Consider the following 21,900-nt stretch of genomic DNA (forward strand, 5'->3'; position numbering starts at 1 on the left):
TTTTCGTACAATCCCTGACCCTATTGTGAAGCTAATCACTTTCGAAGGAATTATACAATTATACTCGACGAAGTTTGATTCGAGCGGTGCTCGAATTATACGAAGGGTTAGCGTGTTCGGCTTCTATTATCAGCTATCAATTCGATGGCATAATAAAGAGCTTAGTCGGCCGGTTTGGAACAGATATCGCTCTTATAACATCGACGACTCTTCGCGCGTACTTGTATTATCGCTGCCTCACATACGCGACACCACTCTGCCTCCACTCTCCAGTGCCTCTCGAGTCTCGTCACATCCTCCTCACTAAATTTTTGTTACGCCTGGAGCATATTGAATACATTAGTTTAATATTCATGGATTTTTTGTGATGTCGTTTACACTATACCACTGTAGTTGTAGAAAGCTTTTTGCGTGTTTTTATTTTTTACATTCATAGCACCTTATTTGTTATAGTAAAATACATTTCAGGAATAGGTTCACATTGTTTTTAACGTTTTTCATCGGTTATAATAAAAATAATGCTGCCTCTACCCTACATCACAAAATAGAGGCATGAATCGTGACTCATATTTGGGTCGCTGTAATAACAAGAAATATGTTATTTCATCCGATCCCACGGTCGCGTTAATGTACAGATTCTCCTATATATAATACAAAATATATCCCCGGCTAAAGCCGATACTGTGAAAATAAAGATTTCGGAAGGCCGCTAATGTTTATGTAACACAGGAAAGGTCAACTATCGGATAATTTTTGTATACATTTTCTTTAAAAAAACCGCAAAACACCTTGTGCGATGGTAAAGGAAGTGCAGGCTGTAATTGCGTGCTAGCTGTTCTCTACAGCTAATAAAATAAAACTTTTTTTGATTTAATATTTTTATAGTCAGCGTAAGACTACTTAATTAAAATTAATGAACTAGGAACACACATTAATGAATCTAAGCAATGTTAGGGATTCATAATGTTAGGGGTACAAGGCCCATCTTGCGTAGTTGTGAGTTAAAGTTAATCTTCGGTTAAACATCATTTTATCTCCAATCATTCTTCATGTTTATAAATAGAAGTCATGGTTACTGTATACACCATGTATATCAAGATGGAGATCTAGATAAGCGGGAGCGTGGCCGAGTCTATTTCGGGCTTAAAGAACTGGCTGGCAACCGCCGTGTATAGAATTACAGGAACCATTTGGCAGTACATTTGAACTCCTCATTAGCTTTAACTAAGATGTGTCCAAGTGGGCTGTATTTATTTATAACGTATAGTTTTCCAATACAGGATAACGGAAAGCAACCGCTTCGGAGGCAGCTGCGTGGTCCACGGGTCGGAGGCGGGCGAGGAGGCGCTGTCGCCGGTACCCGAGCCGGTACCGGAACCCCCGGGCTTCAGCCACTCCGCGTGCCCGCCCGAGGTCCACCGCACCTGCTTCTGCGTGCGCTTCATAGCGGAGCACACGAGGATGTTGGAGGACTCCACTAAGGTATAGTAAAGCAATGGTTTTGAAAATTACATTTAATAATAAGTATATAAAATTCTCGTGTCACAGTATTTGTGCACGAACTTCTTCAAAACGGCTCAACCGATTTTAATGAAATTTTGTATGTAAACCCGAGAAAATTGATTCCTAGGCAGTGTCGTTTGTCGACCTACATCGTTTGGGCGGCTTCTGTCAATTCAATGTTAGCTGCGATCGGTCAGATGGGTTTGAGTTTTGACTTAGGTTTGACTTAACGCGACCAAATTACTTAGGTCTAGGGCCATGGGCGTACCGAGGGGGGCAGGGGGGGGGGCAGCTGCCCCCCCCCCCCCCCCCCTCCTGGATCATGTTGACGACCGTACTAAGTATATTATCTAGTACTTTTATCTATAAAAATTAAGAAAACTAATTTTTGCCATTTGTTTGCAATACAATATTTTTACAACAAAAAATTAATAATTTTTTATTTTATACCTAGCTTATAAAAAATCTGATTTGCCCTCCCCTGGCCCAAAACCTGAAAATAAGTTTTTATCTACTTTTTGTATTGATACTAGAAATAATTTATATGGCAAAACAACATTTGTCGGGTCAGCTAGTTTTTTTCTATATAAATTTATAAACGGTGTGAGCAAAAATATAAGAATCATAATCGCACTACCACAATAGCATTTTTTTGTAAGCGTCTATTTTACTTGTCATACAGGTACTTACTATCAAAGAAGTCGATTGTTATAGTCAGATGGCGTCCCTACGTAGTTTCGTTTGGTCGAGCTATCTCAAACCCAGTCTATAGATCACGACTTACATTGAATTAACATTAACACCACAAGACCAAATGATGTACTAGATCCGTCAACTGCCTATGAATCAATTTATTCGATGGTACATAGATTAGGTTATCGTTAAACGGTTAATAATGCTACTACTTGTTAACAATGTTAAGGAATAATAAAACTAATTTACCCTACTAATTTTTGTTACATCCTGTATACGCCACGGGCGTATACAGGATGTAACAAAAATAAGTGATAATACTTTAGGGTGTGTACGTGCTCCTTGTAGAGAGTTGACTGTGAAAGTAGCAGCGCTGAAAGACCAAAATTTTTTTTCACTTTTGTATGGGGAAACTCGTGACGCTCGTATTGCCCATACAAAAGTGAAAAATTTTTCGTCTTTCATAGCTGCTACTTTCACAGTAAACTCTCTACAAGGAACACGTACACACCCTTAAGTATTATGACCTATTTTTGTTACACACTGTATATAGCTTTGATAAGGGGGGGGGGGGGTCCCCCCTAACGTAAAAAAGTGGCCAAGTGAGAGTTGGAATCGCCCATGAAGGGTTCCGCAGCAGCAAATAGGCAACGTGTTTAGGAAATCAGAAATATTTTTTATATATGTACCGCACCGATTTTAATCGGCGAGGTACATATATTATTGTCGAAATTGGACAAGAAAGATGGATAGTAATGGGGGGGGTCCGGACACCCCCCTTATATACGCCCATGCCTAGCCCTCAAACTAGCAGATAAGCGACCCAACGAATTGTATAAACAGCTTGAGCCTGGAGCATTTATAAAATATGTACCAATCAACCGAGAAGGTCACTAGGTCGATTGAAAACTGAAGCAAAATCGTCTGGAACGATTTCATTGAGATAGAAAGTTTCGTTTCATTTATAATGTGAAAGGTTATATTGTAGCTATCGTCTTTTAGGGTCGCTTGTGATTGTTTTATTTATCTTAGTACCTTACTACGCCACTCGACTCTTGAGCAAATAAGGATTATTCGAAGGAAAATAAAACTTTATGCGATGGATTGGGATGGATTGTTGTCTAGGTAATCAATAAGTTAAATAAGGGTTCTGGGAGAATAGAAATCCTAAAGGCGGTCACTTGTGATAAAGAAAGGGAACTGAACATAATATCCTTCCTGATTTATCGTTTTGATCCGTATTTGTAATGATTCTAATGTTCTATGTAACTAGGTAGGTAAGTATGTATGTTCTGTATGGCCTCAACAACCGATACGAGTTTTCTGAAGTTCTTTTACACTGGATTACAGTTTTTAACTATACAATGCATAATCTGTATTAGAAGTGTAGCGTGACTTGGTCATTTCTTTGAGGGCGCCTTGGGTAAAGACTTGGACAGAAAAGCCCACTGGTCCAGGGCCCTGTATAATTAATACGGCAGATACCGCGGTAGCTACGTTTCTGATTTAGGGTCAATTTAGACCGCAACGCGACGCGTAGATGCATTTATAAATTTGTACTGAATTGACAGATTTGCATATTACGTCTCACGCAATTAAAATCTGTCAAATCCATACAGAAATGCATCTACGCGTCGCGTTGCGGTCTGAATTAACCCTTATACTTACTTATATTTTAAATCCAGGTAAAAGAAGACTGGAAGTACGTGGCGATGGTGCTGGACCGGCTGTTCCTGTGGATCTTCACGTTGGCGGTGCTGGTGGGCACGGCCGGCATCATCCTGCAGGCGCCCACCTTGTACGACGACCGCGTGCCCATCGACAAACACTTCAACCAGATCGCCACCTCCACGCTCGTCCGCTGCCCGCCGCCCAACTAGACTGACCACGTTCCCAGCTGACCACGTCAGCCACTCACCATGTCACATGTTAACGACTGATCACGTCAACATGTAATTTGTTAGCGAAAACGTTTAGAATGTTTAGCATTTTTCTCGTGTTATTAAATGGTCTGAAGATCATCTAAATAATAGATCAGGTAGGTATTACTTTGATAAATTGATATGTTCGCTGCCAAATAAGCCAATACAGTTAATTTAAGGATTTTTTTAGATACAAATTACCACGTCGTACGCACAAGAGACCCGAATTAATATTGTTTATAGGACAAAATACCATAACTCCAAAGTTAAAGTTCTTAATGGCGCGCCTGGGGCAATCTCGGACTAAGTCTAACCCTCTTGGGACGTACCCGAGTAAGACATCCGCCGAGCTGCCCTTTACTATTAGGTAGACAAACTATTATATAAACTTGCTCTTATTTACATTATAGTGGATGATACAGTTCAACAAGACGTTTTTGACACATGTTACAAATAAGGCAGATAGTGTAATGCTATGTACTCACATACGGTTTTGCTCGATAGTTTTACTCGAAATCGAGCTAAAACCACCGTGTGGACTGCAAAACTCACAGCTCGAAGGCTCGCATCGAGCCAGTTTGAAGGCTCGAATCGAGCCGGCTTGACAAATTTTTTGGCACTAGTTTTTATTATTCGTAGCTAATTTCCTTCAAACTGGAGTAAAACTATCGAGCAATGCTGTATGTGGGAACGAAAGCCCGAGCCGTGGTTTTTACTCTACCTGATTGCTCGATCGAGCAAAACCGTATGTGAGTACCTACACTAAGGCACTGTAAGGTGTTGTTTTGAGATGTCTAACGTTACGGTTCTTTCAATGTTAGGCAAGTACTTGAAAGGAAAACTAACGTCTGTAATAATTTAAAGTGGCAGCTATTAGCACATTCACGCCTTGACTGCGCTGCCTGCGCCGTAAGTGTCTTTTAAAGATCCTTATAATCCTGTGCAACAATATATTAAAAACGTTCCCAAAACAGCACGGTATGTACCCAGCGAACGATTTAATTATTAAACACGTTGTAATCTCTTATTTCAATATATGCCCGAACACTTTTATTTACTCGGTGTACGCGGGCAATCTCGCTTTTCAATTATGAAAATCGGACCCGAGTGTCTACGGGGTTAAACCATTTTCGCTTTGACCTTTTCGCGAACAAATTACAAACGACCATCGCAAGCATTATGCCCGCTACAGACAACGATAAAGCTGTACGGTTCACAGTAGATACTACATCGAGTATTAGTAAGAAGAAAGAAGATGTGGTTATCAATTCCTCACATGACCTCCTTAAAAACAGCGTACAATCAAACGTGTCTTTTACATTTCATATCTTCTGTGACAAACTGTGTATGAGGAGGAATACGTAGCTGCATAATCATGACGACATCGAAATTCGAATAGTAAAGTTGTCGCAACTCCCATACAAATCACTTTCCATAATGTTACGAATGCGGCTGTAAAATGGAATGTCATTATTCCTGCTGCAACCTACACAGTTTTATCGTGTGGTGTGTAGCGGGGGTTACGGAACATACGCACACCCGTCCTGCCCGAGGCCCGGTGGCCCGGCATGTGTTCTATTCCACGACATCCTAGAATAAACTACATCTAGTCTCATCTTAAGCCTTGCACAATTTTCCTATTAACGGTAGTGTCACTGTAGTTTAAATTAAGACCCATTATGTAATTTGGCCCCACTTGCGCCAGTCTGGGTTAAGTTAACCGTGGATCAAACATCGTATCTCGTTCTTTGTATTTATGAACAAAAATCATTATACATTGACAATCGTTTATCAGTAACCAAGATTGGCACAAGTTGGCCTTAGTGTCATTGTCCTCGGTGTTACAAAGCTCAACAAAATAAGCAGTTCACAGACAGGGAAACTAATTTGAAACAAACGCTGCATAACATTTATTTTCTCGTAACGAATTACTCCAGAAATAACGAGTAATGTTGGACTATTTTTTTCCATTGTCGCTGTATAAAAATAATTCAGAACGATAATGATAATACTATGATAATGAAGACAATTAAGATTTAGATAAATGTGTAATAAGTCCGAAAAAGAAAAGTAATCTTTAAAATTAATTGTAATAAGTTACGTTGACATTAAGATATTAATAAAACATGCATCTCATCTACACGTAGGAGAGTCGCCTTTTTATTATTCATCATGTTAAGTTTAATAAAGCGAAACGAACAACGTAAATACTGAGGGTGTATGAGGTAAAAATTCAACCATTAACATACTCATTTCCATAAGGGCGGATTCGCCAAACATTCGACTAGGTAGGTAAAATAATTTAAGTTCCATGTCATTTTCAAGAAGCGGTAAGTTGAAGGTTTTCAGTAGATTTAGCTTACTAGTGTATAGTAACTACGTGAAACACCACCAAAATAAAATCGCCTGTGTTCAACATAAGAATAGGTTAAATACGAATGGTCTCTGAATTTCAACGCTTTTAGATTTCATCACGGTATTTCTTTAAACTTTCTCGCGGTCATCGAATATTTAATTGTAAACTAATGATTAAAACTACGATCTCTACTTATATTCTTACTATACTTCTTTAAATCTTAATATTATGTAGTCTTCTTCAACTTCTATAATAAATTTTGTCGTAGAATAGAACATGTACATTGTAACGATTTTACTACTGATAAGATGTAAATTGCCAGAAACACTGAAATATAGGTTCTAGTTATAGGTAATTATTTACTGCGACATCTCCGAATTTATATTAACGTCGAAACTCAACTGTTTTAATTATTAATACTCACAGTAAACTAAAATGCCTTCTATGTGTAATACTTTTTTTTATAATTTAAATTACTTATATCCCTAGGACCTCGCCTGCCTCGGTCCTTGAGGTAAAGATTTTTCATGTAATGAGGTAGGCATTCCCTGTAATACGTCGGCTACTGCAATTAATTCCTTTACTATAATGATTTAATATACAAAAAGGTGTGCTTTGTTTTTGACGCTATATAATTAAGTTTTAATTGTATTTTCTATTTATCTGATCTTGTTCTTACTTTTTGATATTATTTGATGCCTACTTAACACTGCATACCTAAAGCGAAAATACTAATCAATAGGTTCAACACTACTAATAGAACATCTCCTTATGAAAACAAGTACAATATAACGTTTACTTAAGTGACGGTTGCTCAATTTTACGAATCGAGAGTCTAGGAGATTTTGTCGACTAGGCTGATACAGATATTTGCTAACCAGTGTTTTACACGATTCGAAAAGTTAAGTTCATCTTACAACGGTAAGCGATATAATCACAGATCTGTATTTAAATATTTAACGACACGTTACTTTTAAGTACACGTCTGTGGTGTGAACAAATTTATAATGATCAATGAGTTATGTAGATATGATTTACTGGAGTAATGTGTACTGGTGAGATTTAAAATTAAGATAAAAGATACGTGTTAAAATAAAATTATAAAAGGCTTTGTAATCATAAATAAATAATGGGAAAATATAAATGTCACGGCGTACCTACTCGGGTAGCCGTGTAGTAATCACGTAAAATAAATAGACAAATGTATGTGTGCATGTCTGATGTAGAGTTCTGGGGAGGAGGTAGAAGTAAGACACGTTGACTGCTCGCAGACCGCGGTAGAGTAGCGCAGCTCAATTGTAGAGATTAAATTTGTAATGTACTTATTTATATTGTTAATAAAAATGTTATAATATACAATTGTATTTTTATTCTTATGTAATTACACATAAAGAAACATAAAATGTGTATGATATTTAATCTTATATCACTCATTCTTCATATTAAGTACCTATAGTGCCCTAAAAAGCGCTTATTTCCTAAAGTTCGGCCATTGAACAAGAAAAAATTTTAATAAGGATCCGCTACGTCCGTTTACGTGCACTTGTGACAAGAAGATAACGTTGAATTCGTGCGCGAGTAAAAGAGATGTAGCGTTAGACCTCTATCCATAGACATCCTCTATCAAAACTTCTCCCTCTTCGATGACTGGACTTGTCCTAAAACTGAATAATATGAATGTTGTTAAAAACTCATTCAAAAAAATTTAAATAAATTTGGATTGGCAAACAGATCTGTTCCAGGTTGGTCGTCATTAAAAAGCAAATTCACAATTTGGCTATCTTTCATCATGTCCATGACTTCATGGATGGTCTCCTTTTCGTTGCTTTTGCTGAACGGTATAAAAAGCGGTGAAAGGTAACTCGTGGGTTGATTTTCATAGCCTTTATTGTGTTTCTTCTCTGCTTTTGTAAAAATGTTATCTTCCGATGATTGGTACGCGTTGTTTAGGTTTTCAACTTCACGATCTCTGTTTGCTTTATAATCTTTGAAGCTTCCGTTTTCAGGGTTCTCTAATTCGTTTACAATTTTGTCTATTTCATTGTTACTTCTCCTTTCTGAGTCAGTGTGTTTGTCCGATTTAAAATCATTAATAGCATCGTCTACTACGTGACGAATTTCATCTACTTCGGAAGGCTGATTTTCATAGCCTTTATTGTGTTTAATTAAATCTTTCTTCCCTGTTGCTGTAAATATGTTTTCTTCGGATGATTCGTACTCGTTGTTGAGTTTTTCAATTTCTCGATCTCTACTTGCTTTGAAATCTTTTAAGCTTTCATTTTCAGCGTTCTCTAATTCTTTTATAATTTTGTCTATTTCATTGTTTCTTGTTCTTTCCGAGTTGATGTGCTCGTCTGATTTCAAAACATTAATTGCATCATCTACGACGTGCCGAATTTCATCTACTTCGGTAGAATTGCCATCTTTTTCCGCTTTTTCTAACAGTTTTATTTCATCGCTGACAACATCCTCCGGTGATTCTTGTTCGAAGTCAATTTTGTCGAGCTCACCACGAACGTTATTGAATACTTTCTGTAACTCTCTCCGCAGCATAGTGCTCACTTCGGACAAACGATTCGTTTCATTTCGCAACATATCCGATATGCCGTTATTTGTGTCTTCTTTTAACCTTCTGGAGAGAATATCGTTTAACGTTCGATTGACATTTTGTATGGAACTGTGTAAGTCCTGCGAGGTAATGTACTTCTTATTGGGATCTCTGATAACAAAATCTGTCGATTCCATGCGCGTTTCGTGTTGCGATTCTTTCGCGTTGGTCTCCGAATAGTCGTCTGGGCATCTCCTGTTGTAATCTGATAACTTGTCGAGGATGCCGTTCATTATTAAAATATGTTCCATGGCTGCCACAGTACAGTGTATGGTATCTTCCATGTCCGTGACGACGTCACCAAGCATTTTCTCAAAACCGTATTCCACATGACGCACGGCATGGCGAAAATCGTCGATGAAGGACGCTTGAACCTGATGATAAGTAAGGAACATATTTTGACACCTATATTACAAACAATTGATATGAGTTGGGCTGAGTACTATATAAATGCGACAGTTAGCAAATTTAAAATGTAAAAGTAATCGAAATCTCATCTTACCTACCTGAAGAACCAAAGAAGTGACGGAAAACACAATATGTAGCTTCATAACTATAATTAAGGCGTAGCACTACATTCCTCAATAACATTATATAGATGAATACTGACCTGAAGTAAAACAGTTGTACGATGTACTCCAGTCAATTTTAATCGTCACTATTATTTTGATAGTATTGTAAAATAGGGTGACCATCATTACTTGTAAGAATTGAACAAATTCAATGAAGAAGCGATTAGCGAAAGTAGGTACACCATGGTTAGAAACTACAGGATATCCCCAAAGCAGAAATCTAGTAGCTTTTTAGGGTTCCGGTTTCGGTCTGTCCGTCCGTCTATCTGTCCGTCTGTCCGTCCGTCCGTCTGTCCGCGGTTATGCTCAGTCTAAGGCCTACAAAGTTGAAATTCTGCATGAATACACATCTTAATGATTGCAACAAAATGGTATATAAAATCTTTAAAAAAAAATTACGGTACCTCCCCTACACATCAACGCGGGCGTGTTTTTTTTTTCGCGTCCACCCCACCGTGTGGGGTGTCGTTGGATATGTTTTTAGGGTGAAGCCAAACGAGCGTACCTAATTTGTGAGTTGTGAGTCCCAGAATTTCAGTTCAGCAGAATTCTGCTGCATTCAGTTTCATACAAAAGTCCTGTTCGATTCACACGAGCGTAATTTTGTGAGTCATGATTTGTATGAAAAGATATTTAGGTACGCGGCAGAAATTCTGCGACCGCAACTCACAATTACGCTCGTTTGGCTTCACCCTTATCCAACGACACCCCACACGTTAGGGTGGACGCGAAAAAAATCACCCCCGCATGCATAGATCACTTTTCGATTAAGAGATCCATTTGTGAAATATGAAGTTTCAAAATGGAAAAAATCGTCCAAAGAGTTCAGTGTCCCCCCCGCCCCTTCTACCAGCTAAACGGTTGCTTCTGGAAATGTGAAAAAATTCACGGGAGTAGGAAATGTGGTAAATAAAAAAAATCTATATATCCACAGCCGAACATATAACCTCTTCCTTTTTGGAAGTCAGTTAAAAAGGAAAACTATCACGGCTAAGTAGACTTCATAAGTTAATAAGTAATAGTCGATCAACTAAAAAAAATGTATTCGTAGAAGTACAAAGAAACTTTTCGTTCAAAATCCTTTGAAAGTAACTGAGATGATGTTTGTAACACGTTATAAATATACATTCATTGACAACAAAATTTATCAAAAACTAGCGGTACTCCGGACTACCCAGTATTGCGCGTGGCACGACACGCATTTGGCCGGTTTTTCTTTAATTTGGCGAAGATTTTTAAACCTTATGACCTCAGAGCCCACTGCCGCATAAGAACATGGCTGATCAAAGAAAAAAAGGTTTCAAATAGTGCTCGACTCTACAACAGCTTTGTAGCTACATACATCTATAATTAAACATTATTTTTTTATGAAATAAGGGGGCAAACAAGCAAACGGGTCACCTGATGGAAAGCAACTTCCGTCGCCCATGGACACTCGCAGCATCAGAAAAGCTGCAGGTGCGTGGTCGGCCTTTTAAGAGGGAATAAGGTAATAGGGGAGGGTAGGGAAGAGAATAGGAGAGAGTAGGGCAGGGAAAAGGGTAGGGGATTGGGGATATTATAGTTAAGTACCATTTATTTTGCTTTCGTATTACTCTCATATCACGAACCTTTTTATAGGAAAAAGGTTCGTGATATGAGATATATAAGCAACTCAGTTACATATTTTCCGAATCGGGTCACAAAATATATTTTCCTGAAGACCGAAACAGAATGTTGGTCCAACATTAAGTCAACAGCTGACGTTGGTTATTGAATTACCGCGCGTCGCCCGGCGCTCGCACACTTGTACAAACACACAGACCTATTTACTTTACATTATGGGTATTAAGAGTTGACTTCGACAATTAAAATAAAACTAGATATATTACAAGATTTATTTATTTACCCATTACACTTATATCACAAAAATTGCTTCCGTATATGGCAGACGGCTGACGAGTGACAATGTAAACTCTAATTTGGTACAGTTAAAACTAAATTAACAGCTACTTTCATATTGAGTTTCTGCAATTAAATCTTAATACATATTTATAATTTATATGAAACTTAAAATTAGCTACACGTTAATACAATGACATTCTGAACGATGTGTGTGTTTAGTATACCTACTAAACACTTATTTTTCTTCGTTCGGTGATAACGGTAGGTGAACAAGTTTTTATCAAAAGAAAATGCAACTTAATAGACATTTGGTGGTTAAACATGTACGTACGTATAATTTTGAGTATTTGATATATCTATTTACTTATATGATTGGTGACGTTGGGTTTAAATCTTTAAATGGAATACAGGTATAATATTAAAGAAAGTTCGATGAAACTTGAGCATACTGCATACAAATTGAAATATTATAGATCTTCCGTGGCCTATACAGACTTGATAGACAATAACTTTTACAGTATCTTCCATTAAGTAAACGTGGTATCTTGTTAGGTTTGGACTCAGAAATGTATTTAAGCTTGATATAAGTACCTAGTCAAATTGCATACTTTGGTTAAATGTTTCACTTTGGTTAATATTCCTATTTATAATTATGAGTATACCTGAGAAAGTGTCAATTATTGATACTTACCTGATATTATAGTTTATATTGTTTAACATTGACAAGTTTCATATTTTATAACTTTTGAATTATACAATGCAAGTGTTTTATTTTATGAACTTCACTTACAAAATGTATTTGCAACAATATTTTTTTATATAAATTTTACTACAACAAAAGTTAAAATATATTTGAGCTGCCTGTTTGGCCAACTTTAAATATACTGTAAATATACTAAATTGGCACCGTTTGAGCAAATTCTAATACTTGATAGTTAATTCATGTCAAAAAAGATTAAGCGATGTAAATACTTTGAGTTAATGCATAAAATATTATTTTGATTGATTTATTTTATGATGTTCATGTAAATAGCGTCATTCTACTAAACTTATTTCTAAAGTTTCTAAACATAAATTTCACATTGTCGACCTCAATACAACATTGTTACTTTTGAACAAAGTGATTTCATTTCATTATCTAAAAATATTTTTCATCAAATATAGCGTGCCACCTCGTTAATAAATTATGTATAAATAAATAAAATTCATATAAAATACATTCAACACTTAGGAAGTACAAATTATAATTTGTATAAAATTTATAAAATGATACTGAAAACATAAGAAAAGTGTAACGGAATGTAACAGGTGCCCGCATTAGATACATCAAACATATTTTGTACATATTTCATAAAAATCACATTAATTTTAATTAAATTACACTTAAAAACTACACGTAAAACACAGGCAAGGTTAGGTGCTAACAAGTGAACACAGACAATTAGTTAAAAATTAAAGTTACAGAATCACAGACATAGATCATGATAGATACCATATATCGCTTCATTTGTATGTAAACGAGCGTGTCACTTTTTTCCTACTTACTGTGACGTACCGATGATAAGAAACGTGTCTATTATATAGGCTAACGTTGCTATTTGAATTTCTACAGCTCAATACGGCACAATTAGGCATTTAGGCATTTTTAAATTTCCGATTGACATCCGATTCCGATAGCAGACTAAAGAACTAACTTTCGAAAGACGAGCATTGCTCGTCGTTTGGGAACGCGATATGGCACGCGAAGTACATACACATGCGGTATCTATCTTAATCCATGTCTGTGTACAGAATAATCAAAAACATTTCTGGTGCGAAAGTCTAATTAACCCCCCATCAAAATAATAAATGCACCACGCTGACGCTGAATACATGTTGTTGTCTTTGTTTGATGCGCAGCCCGCAGGACAAGCGGTAAGAATTAAGACAGGCAATGACAGCCACATAGAATATCGCAACGAGTAAAAGCTTATAGTTAAGGTTAAAACTCGTTCAATGACTACTACATATTTTGTGAAAGTGTATTCTACAGATGTGTTAACCTACTTAGTACAGGAATATATAAAACTGTTGCGAGAGTATTGTAGGGGAGCACTTGACATTTATTAACTCTGATACTCTTAATTGTAAGAATGAAATAAGCTCATATGATTTATCAAATAATATGGATGCTTTCTAAGTTTTACTACTTTCAGAGCGGACCGGCTATTGGTCCGCTCCGAAAGTAGTAAATTTTAATTTTAATTTCTGTCAAGAGGTATATTAATTTTTTATTTTGATCCAACACAAAAATATAATCTAAGTTTAATATAATATTCACTTTTTAATTTTGAATCTTAAATATTTAATTTATGATGAAAAATATATTAAACGAATATACACTTTGAGATAACTCCTCAGTCGAATTTTTTGAAACTAGTCAATATTTTAAAAACGTTATAAATATTAACCTCTTTTTGAATTTTCGTAACACAATTAACTTTAGTAAAGTGAAGATGTGAAGATAATAATAATAGATTATATTACAATAACTACCGATCTATATGAAAATGTATAGAAATACTAATTTTTTACATGTTGTGTATAACTACTTACGATGATATTCAATATTCAGGCCGATATGTATAAGTTGTTGTAACAATACGTCAAAATATCGCAATTTTATTGTCGTTGTGCGACCACATCACGTGCCTAGACAAATCTTACATCGAGTAAACCAAACGTCTACTTATTGGAGATCACTCTAATACAAGCATCATACCCCACAAAATGCATACAAAAATATACTTTAGTGTGTCCTATTAGGGGAGAAATTTCGGCGGGCGGACGCTACGTTTCATTTTTATTAAGAGAATTCATCCTCCTTGTATTTGACAACTTTAAATGCACAATTTTATAAAGACACATACAGGCCCTGAAGTGTTTGATTATGATCAATGGAGTTATTAATCAATTAATTATTTTTATGCCCGCCTTTCGCGTGCAGGAAAAGGAGAATTCACTTACAGACTTTTGAAAAGACATGGGGGACTGTTAGGTAAGATGGTGTATCTAAGTTTCATAATAAACGTCATTGACGAGACGACGACGTACACTCTGAATCTTAGGTACCCATCATCTTACTTCGGCTTTCTATTCTGCATATTGTGTCGGACTGATCATCCTTTCATTCCAAAACCGAATCATTTTTTGTGTCAGGATTATAGCTATCTACTGAGACTAGCTATTGTAAAGCACTCCCTAGACGGTAATTCAGCATGACATGCATTTACGTGACAGTTTTAATTGTTGCATGACATGCCAATCGCGTAACGATCATGCGTGCATGTAATGCACATATTGCATGACGAAAAATTAAAGAACTTGTCAATCAATGTACAGCACGTAGTTTGCATGTCATTCACATCAATCAATACAATAAACGAAATGCGTGCGTGGCAGCACGTATCGCATGTAATGCTGAATTATCGTCTATTTTGTGCTTTACTTTAGTGTTGGTCCGGGCCGACCGAAGCGCCATCTAGTCTGGCGGGGGGCGGGGGCGGGGACACGCTGTCGGCCGCGCTGCCGTACTCCCCACCGCTGAGTCCGGGGACTTCGAAACTCGACGTACTCAGCCCCGGCTCGCTGGGCCCATTGCTGAGACTGTGCGAGTTCAATGAGCCGTTGCTGAGGTCGATACTTGTCGAGCCTGTGAAGGTTAATTGAGTTATAGTATTATGAAAGACATCGTCAATAGCGTTTTAGAGAAAAAATAAAATTAAAACGAACCTTGCATTATATCTTTGCAAACGAAACGTCTGCCACGTCTACAACGTCGTCAAAATTTAAGAACAAACGTCAAAACAATATAAGACGGTGACAGTGCAACGCGTTATTCACCCTGCCACTATACTAATTCTTGTCCGTCTTTCAAAATTTTACCTAACGTCGCAACGCATGAATTCGAAACAAAATGTAAAAACGTTTGAACGGCGACGCGCTTCAAGATAACGGAGCAATGCTTCGCTTTAGCACTACAATTACACCAACTACTACAAATCATCTCATAACATCACTCTCATTTAAAATCAAGAGGTAATAACTAACATATCAGAAAGTAAAAAAAGTCAAACCTGCGGGGCCATTGGAGTATTCTTGCTTATCAGGCACGATCTTCGGCAGAGGTGGTATGGGCGGGGTGGGGGCGGGGTCAGTGCGCGGCGCGACCGGGACGCCGTTGTTCATGCGCTGGTAGTGCGCCTTCCACTTGTTAGCCGGCGGCGTATAGTTCAAGTGATCGTACTCCATCTCTGTTATACAGGTTGAATTTAAGTAAATCCTCTTTAATCAATTTCGATCTAAAGATGAGACCGCACAACGCGAGACTATGCTGCAGCGGAGCGACACGTCGCAGCCAAGTATTCTTAAATATGATATCGTATGTCGTCAGTTCTATCAGTATATTTATTACTCTATGGTTCTATGGAGCGTCGTAAAGTGTCACGCTGCCGCGTCGCCTAGTGCGGTCTCGCCCTAAATGTAAATAGAAATCTTTGTAAAGGCGAGGTTTGACAAGAAATGCAAAATTCTTTTTAAAGTATTTAAAATCTCTTAATTTAAAAAATGGGCCAATATAGTTGATATTAGAGGGCACCAGATACTATAATATATTATTATGTTCGCAGACACAATAGATTTTCAAATGTTATGCCGCTTGGGGATTGATGGGTTAAAACATTCATCTACTCGAATTACAATACAGCATTCTAGCATCGTATTCCATTGCTAGCTACTCTACAATAACAATACTAATAATACTCTACAATAACAAAACAATACTCTACAATAACCAATCAATAATAAACAAAATATCTTACCGTATCCCTCCTTGTGTTTAATTTCGTCGTAGACGTGGTCTAGTTTGTTGTCGTCTTCTATGCAGTGGTACAGGTTGGGGTTGGTGAGGTCCGCGTCCTTGTTCTTGAGCGACGACAGTGGGTCGTAGCCTAAAGCGAAATGAGACAACTTTTTATTGTAATATTCAACAACTTAGCTTTATTATCAAACTCAAATATTTTGAACTTGCGTTATGCAAGTCATTTTTCTTTATTATGTAACAAGGTTGATTAAAACGATTCCTAATGGGCCGTACTTTAAAAGCGTTAATTTTTTTCATTTATACAATTTGTGGCCGTCTGTGGGCCTACATCATTTTTTTTTTTTGTAAAAATGCGTTAAATTAAAAATGGGCACTTCATTTTACTAGTTTAGTCAAAAAATAGTTAATAAATTATAAAGGTGCTGAAATGGTAATATCAAATACAAATTGCGAGTTTAGTAAAATATTTTGACATATTATTACTTGTGTGGCTCGTATCCTCGTTTAGAATACAACAAATAACTGAACTTACTTTCTTGCGATGTGGAGGCGGTTATCCTCAACTTCTCTAGCGCGGCGTTACTCAGCTTGGTGCTGCCGTTGCCGAGGTTATTGAATATCGTCGAGTTGTTGAGGAGCGTCGTCGAATCGTCGCTGCGAGTCGACCCTTGGAAAGCGTACACCGGATTGTCGAAGTGTTGATCTGTATAATGTGGTAAAGTTGTGGACTTTCTAGACCTATTTAAATATTTTTTACTTACACACTAATTCAGAATGTTAACTATTTTATGTAAGTGGCCAAGTGATTGACGAGATGCGACGAGGCATGTGCGTTATGCTATTGACTTTGCATTAAATTTATCTTCTTAATGCACATTGCAAGATAGACATTTCCGCCGTATCAATAAAAACATTTACACAAAGACGAGACAAAAAGATAGAAAACATTATATAACTTATCCAACGCTATAGAATGCTTTCTCCTTTTTAACAACACTTCCTTTCTTTTAAGATATAACCTTGTATAGCTTATATAATCATGAAACAGTTTATAAGTAGGAGGATTTGTGTACTATAAGAGAAGTTGATTCATAGGCAGGTGGCGGACCAAGTCTGACCTCACGTTAGTCTGACCAAAGTAAATTTCACTCACTTCACTTCACAGTCACTTTCACTTTATGTCAAACCCAGACGACTGGTGAGTGGTGACGATTAATATTGAATTGACATAACTCGACCGGTCCGTCGGTCGACGGACCGGTAGGTGCGTCAACTGCCTAGGAATCAATTTCCTCGATGGTGCGTACCTGGTTGGGAGGCGGGGTCGGCGGTGTAGTGCACATGCGCGATCTCCCGCTTGAGGCTGCGCACGCGCCGGCGGTAGTACAGCAGCAGCAGCGCACCCGCCGCCGCCATCGCGCCCAGTACCACAACCAGCGCCGCCGCCAGACCAGCGTTGGAACCGCCGCCTGGAAGAGACAGAGTATGAGAGATGTGTCAAGTCGAGTTCACTTGCGTTGTGGTCACTTTGAGTTGACTCGAGTTGTTCTAAGTTTGAGTTGACTTGACTCGTGCTAAGTTTAAGTTGACTCGACTTGTGCTAAGTTTGTGTTGACTGGACTTGTGCTAAGTTTGAGTTGAGTGAGCTTGTGCTAAGTTTGAGTTGACTCAACTTGTGCTAAGTTTGAGTTGACTCGACTTGTGCTAAGTTTGAGTTGACTGGACTTGTGCTAAGTTTGAGTTAACTCGAGTTGTGCTAAGCTTGAGTTGACTGACTTGTGCTATTAGTTTGAGTTGACTTGATTCCTTTTTTTTCTGCATCAACTACGATTCTTATAAAACACTTACTTTGAGCTGGATCTATGACGACAGCGTCGCTGGCGTGTATATCGCAGTTCTCGCCGATGAAGCCGCGATGACAGATGCAGCCCTTGATGGGGTCGCACACCCAGTTGCCTTCGGACGAACAGTTGCACGCCTCCATACAGTGATCGCCGTAGTAGCCCTCCGGACAGACTAAACGAAATATTTAAGAATATTAATGTTATGTTACATAGTAACTTTGGTGTGATTTGAACCACAATAACAGCTTGTAGGATGATACATACTTTTAAAAGGTAGTTACTTCATTCAGATTTAATTTCAATCTCAAGCGTTCTTTAAGCGACTAAACTCTAAAGCAATTAAATTCTTACTTATTCTAAATAAAACACAATATCAACACACAATACTTCCACTAAAGTCAAGCCCATGAAAAAAGAACATTTTAAATATAATATATACTATAATATAATATATACTATAATATTATATATAATAGTATAATCAATTTCTCTGATAGTTAGTATTATTAACTATCAGAGAAACTTATTTATAGGCAGATGCCGATACTACGTCATTTGATCGTGCTATGTCAAACTCAGCCGACAGATTACGATAAACACCGAATCGGTATAGCCTGATTAAAACGTAGGTCGACTATCTGCTTAGAAATAAATTTCTACGATGGTACTTACACTGCGTGCAATAACCGCCTGTGTATCCAGGCGGGCAGCGGCAGAAGCCGTCGCTGGGACGGCAGGCGGCGTCGCGCGCGCAGCGGCACGGCTGGCTGCAGCCCGCGCCCCACCAGCCGCGCGCGCACGCCACCCCGCAGTCCGCCCCGTGCCAGCCGGGCAGACACTGACATTCACCTGCAAATTGCATTCATTATTGAACACGTGAGTGTAAGAATAGAATAACTTACAGTATTTTTTTTTTTTCATAAATGGAGGTTTTACGGCCGGAAAAATGATTTAAAATAAAAAATTATGCATTTTATGTACACATAAAATGCACAATTTTTTTACAAGATAGATTAGCCAGACGATGAAGTAGATAAGTGACAAGGTTTATTCAAATTCAAATTCAAATAAATAAGGGAAAAATGAGTTTACAAAATGTTAGTTATCGTGTTCTTCAACTCACGTCTTCTATTTTATCAAGTTACTGTCGTTAGGACAAGATCACCAACACATTTGGAGCTGAGATTATTATGTAGACTAGACTGGTAAAATGGTCATTCACGCCTAGACCAGGAACTTTCGCGTTTAAATATCACCAACACATCTGTAGCAGGTAGCTGGTAAATTTAGGATCAATTCCAGCCTGGGCTAAAGTTTCGAACAGTCAGCAATATACCAGACTGGCGCAAGTGGATGTTATTTTAAGAGCTTACTATCCCATAACATAATTTGATAATTCTGACAATCTCTTAAATCTACTGTTTACATACACTGGACATATAAAAAACACAAATACAACGCTATCACCTACCACATTTACAAAATAACACTTATCAATAAACAACAACACACCGGTCACATGATGGCAGTCAGCGCCATTTTTGCAGTTGCACTTCTGCTCGCAGTCCTGTCCGTACGTGCCGAGCGGGCACGGGTACTCGCAGTTCACACCCTTGTAGCCGCTCGGACACTTGTAGTTGCCCGTCACCGGGTCGCAAGTCGAGTTATCTGGAATTATGACAGTCTTATAAGATAGCCAGGTCATTGTTTCACAATCAATCCTAACTATTTTATGGCTCTAATTTCAGTAGTCCAGAAATTAAGCAGCTATATTTTAATAATATTATAGTAATTAGCGGATAACACAGCGGGCCACAGCTAGTGCAACTATAAAATATATATATATATATGTTTTTTTTTTATAGCCCGCTGTGTTATCTGCTAATTACTATAATATTATTAATATATAGCTGGTCTATCACTATTACCAACACATTTACCTGGTGTGTCAGGACACTCGAGCAGGCAGGCGGGGCCGTACCGGCCGCGGGGGCAGGGCTCGTCGCACCGCTCGCCGCGCCAGCCCGCCGCGCACACGCACGCGCCCGTCGCCGCGTCGCACGACGAGTTGTTCACACACGGACACCGCTCCGAGCACGACTCGCCGAATGTCCCCGCCGCGCATTGCGTCTCACAGCGTACGCCTGCGTTTATATTGTATGTTGATAAATTATGTATGCTACTATGATAGTAATTATTTTATGGCTTTAAAATATTTATGTTGATATGTTATGACTGATGAGATAAGATGGAACCGCGTAACTTTCTACAATTTTGTATTTATAATTAATAAATATGTTGAGCGTGGTTACAGTTGCATTTTTTTTTTCACTTTTTTCTCTTAACTACGTTACAGTTTAAATGAACAATTAGTCCCCCTTAAATAAGAAAGTTACACAAAAAATAAACTATACAATATATATTTTTTTATCTTGCAGGCGACATTTACAGAATATCAGACAAGCAAAAATAATATAGCCTATCTACTATCTGTGCTAAAAATATTAATTTATTAGTCAAGGAAATAATATGTATGTTATATTTATATAATCATATTTACCCAAGTTATTAGTTAAATTGTGACGACACCACAAATTTAATTTTTTACAACTCAATTTTGTAACAGGTGCATAACATTTCGCTATTAGCGAAAATATAGTAAATAAACTTGAACACTCTTCATAATCAACAAAACAACATAATATAAAATTAAACCTTAATATAATATATAACATTCCTAACTACTACGTGCTACATAGAACATGCATAACATATTCATTGTAAGAGCAACATACCTAGTTTTCTAGCGAGACCTAAAATTTGAGAGAATAGGTAATTACTATCCTCCTCTTATACAAAAATATTAATTTTAGAGTTATAATATAGTAAAAGTACCATTAGCGGTGGGACTTTCTACTTAAAAAGTGGTATATCTACAAAAATGATAACATCAAATCCAGAGATGATTTCCATGGAATGAAATAATGTTTTAATAAAGACTTTATCCATACTAATATTATAAATGCGAAAGTATCTCTGTCTGTCTGTCTGTCTGTCTGTCTTGCTTTCACGCCAAAACTACTGAACCGATTGCAATGAAATTTTGTATACAGTTATTCTAGAGTCTGAGAAAGGACATAGGCTACATTTTGATGTGGGAAAATATCTTATTTCCATGAAAATATCGATGAAAATGAATTCGCATTGCGCGTGGCCAGCGCTCATGCCGGGGGTCCTGGGTTCGAGTCCCGCAGGCGGAACAAAAAGTTTTCAATGTTCCTGGGTCTTGGATGTGTATTAAAATAAAATTTCAAAAATCTTAAACATATTTTATGTATAATATTATAAAAAATCCAGAAATATATCGATGGAATGAACATTTTAGTTCTAATACGATTCAACAGATGGCGTTTTATTTTTTACTTTATTGTAACATAGAACTAATCATACTTATTAGTTAGTATGTTTTTGTTTATAGTTTTTAATACGTTAGAATATTATGTTTAATAATATTATCACTTGGTATAATAATAATCAATCTATCTTATGTAGAACTCCTACTGCATTTCTAATCCATACTATCCATACTTCCATATCCATACTAATATTATAAATGCGAAAGTATCTCTGTCTGTCTGTCTGTCTTGCTTTCACGCC

At 37.4% G+C, this 21,900-nt stretch overlaps 3 protein-coding genes across 7 annotated transcripts in view; 1 reads left to right on the forward strand and 2 right to left on the reverse strand.

The window, feature by feature from the left end:
* LOC121727496 (acetylcholine receptor subunit alpha-like) overlaps positions 1 to 4,626 on the forward strand; it is a 49,976-nt gene extending 45,350 nt beyond the window's left edge. For all 3 annotated transcript variants that reach the window (XM_042115382.1, XM_042115381.1, XM_042115383.1), the window contains exons 9-10: positions 1,281 to 1,482; positions 3,882 to 4,626. In XM_042115382.1, the coding sequence (XP_041971316.1) occupies positions 1,281 to 1,482; positions 3,882 to 4,076 (397 nt within the window). In that variant the 3' untranslated portion in view covers positions 4,077 to 4,626. The remainder of the gene's footprint in view (positions 1 to 1,280; positions 1,483 to 3,881) is intronic.
* A 3,543-nt stretch (positions 4,627 to 8,169) lies between these two features.
* Positions 8,170 to 14,530, reverse strand: LOC121727119 (serine protease HtrA-like; the record flags this gene model as incomplete). The annotated part of the gene is made up of 2 exons (XM_042114799.1): positions 8,170 to 9,449; positions 14,512 to 14,530. Coding segments are annotated over 2 exons (1,299 nt in total), but the record flags the coding sequence as incomplete, so codon positions are not given.
* LOC121727491 (protein draper) overlaps positions 13,884 to 21,900 on the reverse strand; it is a 28,252-nt gene continuing 20,235 nt past the window's right edge. The window contains exons 12-22 of one of the 3 annotated variants that reach the window (XM_042115374.1): positions 21,039 to 21,056; positions 20,184 to 20,387; positions 19,756 to 19,911; positions 18,916 to 19,092; positions 18,248 to 18,415; positions 17,707 to 17,868; positions 16,932 to 17,102; positions 16,398 to 16,526; positions 15,654 to 15,830; positions 15,022 to 15,229; positions 13,885 to 14,769 (exon numbers count right to left, since the gene is read on the reverse strand). In XM_042115374.1, coding sequence (XP_041971308.1) covers positions 15,027 to 15,229; positions 15,654 to 15,830; positions 16,398 to 16,526; positions 16,932 to 17,102; positions 17,707 to 17,868; positions 18,248 to 18,415; positions 18,916 to 19,092; positions 19,756 to 19,911; positions 20,184 to 20,387; positions 21,039 to 21,056 — 1,565 coding nt within the window. In that variant the 3' untranslated portion in view covers positions 13,885 to 14,769; positions 15,022 to 15,026. Of the gene's footprint in view, positions 15,230 to 15,653; positions 15,831 to 16,397; positions 16,527 to 16,931; positions 17,103 to 17,706; positions 17,869 to 18,247; positions 18,416 to 18,915; positions 19,093 to 19,755; positions 19,912 to 20,183; positions 20,388 to 21,038; positions 21,057 to 21,900 lie in introns of all 3 variants that reach the window. The other 2 variants (XM_042115373.1, XM_042115375.1) reach the window with 2 other exon arrangements.

The sequence above is a fragment of the Aricia agestis genome, chromosome 5 (genome assembly GCF_905147365.1).
Source record: "Aricia agestis chromosome 5, ilAriAges1.1, whole genome shotgun sequence".
NCBI lineage: Eukaryota > Metazoa > Arthropoda > Insecta > Lepidoptera > Lycaenidae > Aricia > Aricia agestis.